The following is an 8,958-nucleotide window of genomic DNA, read 5'->3' as shown; positions in this document are numbered from 1 at the left end:
GACATTATGATGATGTTTCATTGTCAGGATGATGATGTTGATAAATGAGATCCATCGGTAGGATAATGTTGATCCATCGATAGGATAATGATAATGAAAATCCTTCTGTAGGTTGAGGATATTCTATTGATGATGTCCCTCAGGGTGATGGTATTATCTCGTTTGATAATACTCTATGAATGACTCTTCGCGATGTATGAATTTTTTCTCCGCGATGCATGAATTTTTTCTTGTAATGCGTGAATTTTTGCGATGCATGAATTTTCGCGATGCATGAATTTTCTTGATGCATGAATTTTCTCAATGCATGAATTTTTCGCGATACATGAATTTTTCTCAATGCATGAATTTACGCGATGCATTAATTTTTCTCAATGCATGAATTTACGCGATGCATGAATTTTTCTCAATGCATGAATTTACGCGATGCATGAATTTTTCTCAATGCATGAATTTTTCGCAATGCATGAATTTTCGCGATGCATGAATTCTTCTCAATGCATGAATTTTCGCGATGCATGAATTTTTCGCGATGCATGAATTTTCTGATGATGCCTCCTTGGTACCGCATAAAGATATGCTTTACCACATCACATAGTGATCTTCTAGGTATATTTTGGATGGCGGTATCGTCTCAATCGACAATATGAATAAAAAATGACTCTCGGAGTAGTGGTATTATCTCGTTCGACAATACAATGCAGATAAGTATCTTCCAGGCATCTTGGTAGCTGAAAAATAACAATATTGCTCTCTTGTTTGTTCCGTCTCTGAACATAGTAGCATGTTTGTTATAGATTTCGCCTTGCTAGAAATTGAATAATAATATTTCTATTCCCAATTATTTGGCATAAGAAGCATAACATATTTCCTGCATCCATAGAGAAATTGTTAGTTTTGGGGAGATCCTCGCCCGTTGACTTCTCCGTATTCATTGAATAGAAGAATATGCTGATTTTGAGGTAAACCTATAGCCCTGCATCCACAGAAAAATTGTTAGTTTAAGATGAACTGATCTGTGTCGATCTTTTTGGTTGTCTGATCCTTTTCTAGCTATCTCCAATTGATTTTTTCGATCTCCCGCTTCTTGGTAGATAAGACAAGACATTTGTTATATAGAATAATTAACACACGAAAGAAAAGTTTTAAGGAAAACAAATTTTCAAAAAGTAATGTTTGAAAAAGGTCACTGCCAAGTGTCATGTCACGTCAAGCTTAGTGAACGTCTTTGAAGTTGATGCCTCGAGGTCTATCTGATTAGTTGTTGGGAAATATTCAAAGCCGTTCCGAACTTTCGATGAGCCTTATTGAAATTTTGAGGTTATCCTCAAAATTTCTGTCCCAGTAGCAAATTTAAAAGTAACTTCAGTTTTGATTTTATTGGAGAGATCTTCTTCTTGAGAATTTTTGAGTCATTTTCAAAATTCTGTCCCAGTTTCTATTGTAGAGAGAAATAGAAATCTTACGAGAAATATGACCGAGCCCTTGTGGCGCCTACGTGTCCCGTTGAGGCAGGAATCAGGTCAAACGTAGTTCCCCCTCTCGAGGATTAATAAAAAATTTACAAAGAAACCGACCGAGGCCGACATAGACCGCCTACGTATCTCATTCTTGAGGATTCAGGTCGAACGTAGTTCAAATACAAAGAAAGTATTAAAAAAGGATAAAGGGGTGACCGAGGCCGACATAGGCCGCCTACGTATCTCATTCCTGAGAATTCAGGTCAGACGTAGTTCATTACAAAAGAGACAAATTCTAACAGAGCGATTACAAACAAATGGAGCGATTACAAGGAAATGACAGAAATACAAGCTAAGACTTCACGCATAATATCTCTTGACAGCATCTGAGTTGATTGGCTTTGGCCATTCCGTTCCATCCATCTCTGACAGGATCAAAGCACCTCCAGGTAACACTTTACGAACCATGTAGGGTCCTTGCCAATTTGGTGCAAATTTCCCTTTATATTCGTCTTGGTGAGGGAAAATACGTTTGAGAACCAACTGACCAACCTCAAACGCTCTGGCCCTTACTTTCTTCTGAAAAGCCCGAATCATTCTTTGTCGATACAATTGACCATGACAAACAGCAACCATCCTCTTCTCATCAATCAAGGTTAACTGGTCAATCCGCTTGCAAATCCAATCAGCATTATCCAATTCAGCCTCCTGGATAATTCTCAATGAAGGTATTTCAACTTCTGCAGGTATAACTGCTTCCGTTCCATATACCAACAAATATGGAGTAGCTCCAATTGATGTTCTGACAGTTGTTCTGTAACCCAGCAAAGCATATGGTAGCATCTCATGCCATCCTCTGCGATTATCAATCATTTTCCTCAGAATCTTCTTTATATTCTTGTTGGCGGCTTCTACCGCTCCGTTCATTTGGGGACGATAGGCAGTTGAGTTCCGGTGAGTAATCTTGAATTGTTCACATATCTCTTTCATCAAGTGACTGTTGAGATTTGCTCCGTTATCGGTAATGATGGATTCCGGCACTCCAAACCTACATATCAGATTGTTGCGGACAAAATCAGCTACAACTTTCTTAGTCACCGACTTATACGAAGCTGCTTCCACCCACTTGGTGAAGTAGTCAATGGCAACTAAAATAAATCTGTGTTCGTTGGAGGCGGCTGGCTCTATTGGACCAATGACATCCATGCCCCAAGCTACAAACGGCCAAGGTGAACTCATAGCATTGAGTTCATGAGGTGGAACTCGAATCAAATTACCATGTACTTGACATTTATGACATTTTTGTACAAATTTGCAACAATCGTGCTCCATAGTCATCCAAAAATAACCGGCTCGAAGGATCTTTCTTGCTAAAGTGAGTCCACTCATGTGAGTGCCACAAACTCCCGCATGTATCTGTTCCAGAAGCTTCGCAGCTTCACTAGCATCAACACATCTGAGAAGACCTAAATCTGGAGTCCTCCTATAAAGGATTTCCCCACTTGCAAAGAAATTGAGGGCCATACGGCGTATCGACTTTTTCTGGTTGAACGTTGCATTCTCAGGATAGGCCCCGGTCTCCAAATACTTCTTAATGTCAAAATACCAAGGCAAACCATCTGGTTCTGCTTCGACATGTGAACAATAAACAGGCTGCTCTTTTACCTCGATATCCAAAGGATCAATATAACTTGTATCTGGATGTTTAATCATTGAGGCAATGGTGGCAAGTGCATCGGCCAACTCATTCTGTGTCCTGGGAGTATGTCTGAACTCAATCTTACGGAACCTTTTGCACAACTTCTGTATATACTGCACGTATGGTGTGATTTTTGGGTTTTTCACGGCCCATTCTCCTTGAACTTGGTGAATTAGCAGATCTGAATCTCCAATAACCAATAACTCATGAATGTTCATATCAATCGCTATCTTCAGACCGAGGATGCAGGCTTCGTACTCAGCCATGTTATTCGTGCAATTAAATCGGAGTTTAGCCGCCATAAGATAGTGCTGACCGGTTTCTGATACTAAGACCGCTCCGATACCTTTACCTTGATGATTCGCCGCTCCATCAAAGAATACTCTCCAACCCGGGTACGCTTCAGAAATATCTTCACCCACGAATGTAACTTCTTCATCGGGAAAATAAGTCTTGAGTGGTTCATACTCTTCATCAACTGGATTCTCCGCAAGATGATCAGCTAAGGCTTGTGTTTTTATAGCCTTCTGAGTCACATATGCAATGTCAAATTCACTCAAAAGCATTTGCCATTTAGCCAATTTCCCAGTCGGCATTGCTTTCTGAAAAATATACTTTAAAGGATCCATCCTAGAAATAAGGTATGTGGTATAAGAAGACAGATAATGTCTCAACTTCTGAGCAATCCAAGTCAAAGCACAACACGTTCTCTCCAAAAGGGTGTAACGAGCCTCATACGGAGTGAATTTCTTGCTCAAGTAATAAATGGCTCGTTCTTTCTTCCCACTTTCATCATGTTGACCAAGCACGCATCCGAATGCATTATCTGAGACAGACAAATATAGCAACAGTGGACTCCCTTCTCGTGGAGGAACCAACACCGGTGGATTGGATAAATAGTTCTTGATAGCATCGAAAGCCGTCTGACACTCTCCGGTCCATTTGGTCAAAGCATCTTTTTTCAATAATTTAAAGATTGGCTCACACACCACGGTAGATTGAGCTATAAATCGACTTATGTAGTTTAGCCTTCCCAGAAAACTCATTACCTCCTTCTTGGTCTTCGGAGGAGGCAATTCCTGAATTGCTTTAATCTTAGAAGGATCAAGCTCAATGCCCCTCCTACTGACTATAAATCCCAACAACTTACCGGCCGGCACTCCAAAAGCACATTTGGCAGGATTTAACTTCAAATTGTATCGACGCAGACGATCAAAGAACTTTCTCAAGTGAGCCAAGTGAGCCGAACTCTCGCGGGATTTGATTATGACGTCATCCACATACACCTCGATCTCTTTATGAATCATATCATGGAAGATAGTTGTCATAGCCCTCATATAAGTAGCACCCGCGTTCTTGAGACCGAAAGGCATCACCCGATAATGATATACGCCCCAGGGTGTGATGAAAGCTGTCTTTTCTGCATCTTCTTCGTCCATCAGGATTTGATGATAGCCCGCATAACAATCCACAAATGACTGCATCTCATGCTTAGCAAAATTATCGATGAGAATGTGAATGTTTGGTAATGGAAAATTATCTTTTGGGCTAGCTTTGTTGAGATCTCTGTAGTCAACACAAATCCTGATCTTTCCGTCTTTCTTCGCGACCGGAACAACATTGGCTAACCAAGTTGGGTATTGTGTCACTTCCACTACCTGAGACTCGATCTGTTTGGTAATCTCCTCTTTGATCTTTAAACTCAACTCCGGCTTGAACTTTCGAGTCTTTTGTTTCACTGGATTGAAGTCTGGATTAATTGGCAACTTGTGAGACACCATATTCGTACTTAGCCCTGGCATATCTTTGTAAGACCAGGCAAATACATCAATGTATTCTTTGAGCGAATGAACCAGGTCCTTTCCTTGATCTTCAGTCAGGTGGACACTGATTCTGACTTCCTTGACACATTCTTCATCCCCAAGATTCACGGTCTCAGTTTCTTCTAGATTTGGCTTGTGCTGATTCTCGAATTGTCGAAATTCTTCAGCTATATGTTCTGGTACCTCATTTTCTTCTTTGTGTTCTTCGCATTCATCATCGCCTACTTCATTTCGTTCATTCGGCTCATGACATGACATGACATTGGCAGGTTTTAAATTAATATTACTGAAATCATAAACAAACAGAATTAGGAGAAAATATAAACAGATAAGTAAATAAAATTTTGACAAAAAAGGCTTTCATTTAAATTGAAGGACAAACACAACTTTGGCCATGATAGAGGGCCATTTTGTATTTTAAAACATCACAAGAAAATGTAAAAACATTCAAACAAGTAAGACTGCATAAAGGGTGGGTCTCGGGCTTCTTCCGGACTACCACCGATTTAAAGAAACAAACAAAAGCACATGTCCTCTCTACCCAGAAGAGCGGGAAATCAGGATTGGCGTGGAGGTCCAATTTTGCAATTGCTCCGCAGGTTCTGCATCACGGATGCCTGATGTCTCAGCCTTGTCTTCAACGATCGCATCAATCTCCTTGAAAAGGCCACAGATTCCTTCCCCTAGTCCATCGTCATTGACATATTCTCGCACCGGGAATGACTGGTACAGATGAGGGATTGGTCTGGACAATGCTTGATCAACGCTTTTACTCTTCATCTCTGCTTCGTCATCTTTGGGGACATACCCCAAACCAAATTTCACTCCTCTGGCGGGAATTTTGATAGGCTCGACAATTCCTTGAAAATGCTTCCCCAATCCGAAACCTGGTTCGAAACCACTCTGTAGCATCACAGTAGCAATCATCTTGTACACAGAAGGCATAGGAGGCTGTGAAGCCAGATCATCACCGGTGGCATTTACCAGCTCCACCGTGTAAAAATCACAACCTCGAGAGACATTATCAATGATCGGCGCATACCCGTTGGAACGGCTCCCTTCACCATAAATGACCAATTCCTGGTCCTTCCAAACGAACTTCATCAGTTGGTGAAGGGTAGACGGCACAGCTCCGGCCATATGGATAAATGGTCTTCCCAAAAGCAAGTTGTAACTGGTGTTGATATCCAACACCTGAAACTCTACCTTAAATTCCGCAGGACCTATCTGAACATCCAAGTTTACCGCACCTAATGTGTCTCTTTGCACTCCATCGAAAGCCCTCACATTGACTTGGTTTTGCTGAAGCTTTCCCAAGTCAAATTTCAGCTGTCTCAGAGTCGATAGTGGGCAAATATTGAGACCGGATCTGTCATCGATCAAGACGCGATTTATTATCTTGTCTCGACACATCACGGTGACATGCAGAGCTTTGTTATGCATCCTGCCTTCAAAGAGTAGCTCTTCGTCACAGAAACTGATTCGATGTCCTCGTACAACTTGGTTTATCATGGCCGCCAGATTATCACTATTAGTACCCACAGGTACGTAAGTGTCATCCAAAGCTTTCATCAAAGCCTGCCTATGCATTTGCGAACTCATCAACAAAGCCCATACGGAAATTTGAGCCGGTGTCTTCTCCAAATGCTTCACAATTGAGTAATCTTTCGGCTGCATTTTTCTCCAGAACTCCTCGGCTTCAGCCTCACTGATAGGCCTTTTAGGCTGCTCTTTCTTCTGCACCCCCTGGGACAGCTTTTCTGGCGCATAGCACCTGCCGGATCTAGTCATACCCTGGGTAACTGCCGTTTCAATCACGAACTTTGGTTGGGCGAGAGTTTCTCGTGGCACCAAGGCAGCAACCTTCTTAGGTGTCAGAATCACGAACTCTTTCTTCTCTTTGATACTCAACGAAGCCACAGCTTTTTCCAGGTTATCAAGAGCGATCGGAACTATTGCTTTTGCCACGAACCCATCATCATCTGTCTCTATCATGTTGATAGTGACGCCTCCATGATTCGGCAAAGGATTACTATTGACATTAGGCTCGACTGTCTGGAGAGAGACCACTTTCTGGTCAATCAAATCTTGGATCTTGTGCTTTAAGTTGATACAGTCCTCGGTATCATGCCCAACATTGTTGGAGTGATACGCACACCTCTGATCAGGTCTGTAAAACTTTGAGCTGGTGTCAACCGGTTTGGGCCCCACTGGATGAATATAGCCTGCCGCATTTAATCGCTCGAACAACTTTGTGCGGCTTTCAACAAGCGGAGTGAAAACTCTGGCAGGCTTCTTCTCAAATCTAGGACGAGGGGGATCGTAATTGCCTTGTTGAAGAGGAGGCATTTGCCGATAATTTGGAGCATTCGGGCGGGGGGCTTGATATCTGGGATATGAGTGGGTTTGGTAGTTTGGCTGTGGGGCTTGGTAGTTCGGTAGGGTATTTTGGTAAAGTGGAGCTGGGGTTTGGTATGTTGAGGGAGAAGCTTGGTAATTTGCCTGAACGTTGGCGCAGTTGGGGGTGATATTTCGGTAGTGATAATATGGGGACTGGTATACTGGAGGGGGAGTTTGGTAGATAGGAGGGGGAGTACTTTGATAATTGGAAAGGGGGGTATCAACCGGGTATGAACTCTGTGAAGGTCTAGAACGACCTTGGTATGATAAGGATTTCCTTGGGGTCTTCTTCCCTTCGAGAGATATAGAAGACACATTTTCTCTCCTTTTCTTCAACAAACCTGAAAATCCGGGTGATGCAGCAACACGAGCAATCTTTCCGGTTCTCAATCCATCTTCGATAGTCTCACCTACCTTGACTATCTCGGCGAATTTCGCTCCCACGAGCAATATGATTCTGTCATAATACTCGGGTTCTTGAACCCGCACAAATACTTCAACAATTTCTTTCTCCGACATAGGAGGTCGAACCCTGGCTGCCTCCTTTCTCCACCTATACGCGAATTCTCTATAGCTTTCGTTTGACTTCTGCTTCATCTTCTCTAGGGAATAACGGTCAGGAACGATCTCCACATTGTAAGCGAATCGTTCGATAAAATCTTTAGCTAAAGCATTCCAGCTAGACCATTGTCTTGTCTCATGCGAGGTGAACCATTCCAAAGCCTCTCCACTAAGACTCCGGCTAAAAAGCCGCATCAATAAAGCTTCATCCCTTCCAACTCCCACGAGTTGGTCACAGTAGGCCCTCAAATGTGCCAGAGGGTTCCCTGTTCCTCCGAAAACATCGAACTTCGGCACCTTGAATCCTTCCGGAAGGTCCAAGTTGGGATGAATGCATAAGTCTTCATAATTCAAACCAGCGACTTCAGGAATACACTGTAATTCCTTCATGGCTTTCCGAATTTCTTCTTTCATGTCCAGCTTGGCGGCCTCTTCCTTTGGCCTCCACTCTCTCTCCCGTTCTTCATATGGTCGAGCTCAGAACCATTGGCGTCATGCTCATTGGGGACGGGGATTTGGAACATTGCTTTTTGGGGTAGGGGTGGAGCAATGGAGGGACTTTGGGCATTTGGGGTGGTTTGGTAGTTTTGGGGGAAAGTTTGGGGGTTGGTGTGTTGGTCTTGGTGACGGAAGGAAGTTTGCTGGTTGTTAAAAAGTTGGATTTGAGGGGGTGGAACAGTTTGGAGGTTGACATTTTGGGGGGGAAAGTGGTACTTGGAGGTCGGGATTGTGAGGAAGGGGTGGTACTTGGAAGTTGGTATTTTGGGGAGGGTGTGTTGTCTGATGGGAGGCGGAGGCATATGGGGGTTCTGAGCGGTTAGGTTGATAATTGATGGTTATGAGCAAGACTAGATGGTGGGTTTTGAGCCTGTTCCATGTTTAAAGAAGGAAAGTGAAGTGGAGGCCTTCCATCTGTTGGAGTATTGGATGCAAAAGCTGGGTTGGGCAAATCTTGCCTTCTCTGCATCTCGACCCGCATCTCAGCTATCTGTTGCATCAATTGCATGATTAGCTC

At 42.9% G+C, this 8,958-nt stretch overlaps 1 protein-coding gene across 1 annotated transcript; it reads right to left on the bottom strand.

Annotated features, from left to right (window-relative positions):
- Nucleotides 1–5,519: 5,519 nt before the first annotated feature.
- Nucleotides 5,520–8,333, bottom strand: LOC125831644 (uncharacterized). The gene has a single exon (XM_049510818.1). It carries the CDS (start codon nucleotides 8,331–8,333, stop codon nucleotides 5,520–5,522), a length of 2,814 nt encoding a protein of 937 aa, XP_049366775.1.
- Nucleotides 8,334–8,958: the final 625 nt, after the last annotated feature.

The sequence above is a fragment of the Solanum verrucosum genome, unplaced genomic scaffold, assembly GCF_900185275.1.
Source record: "Solanum verrucosum unplaced genomic scaffold, falcon-dt-bn FXZP01000102.1, whole genome shotgun sequence".
Taxonomy (NCBI): Eukaryota; Viridiplantae; Streptophyta; class Magnoliopsida; order Solanales; family Solanaceae; genus Solanum; species Solanum verrucosum.
The sequence above is the reverse complement of the archived record's forward strand: the minus strand, read 5'-3'. Positions and strand labels throughout refer to the sequence as shown.

What these genes read in the sequence shown, in the direction of transcription:
- LOC125831644 (XM_049510818.1), bottom strand. Translation starts at nt 8,333, where the DNA reads ATGAAGGAATTACAGTGTATTCCTGAAGTCGCTGGTTTGAATTATGAA.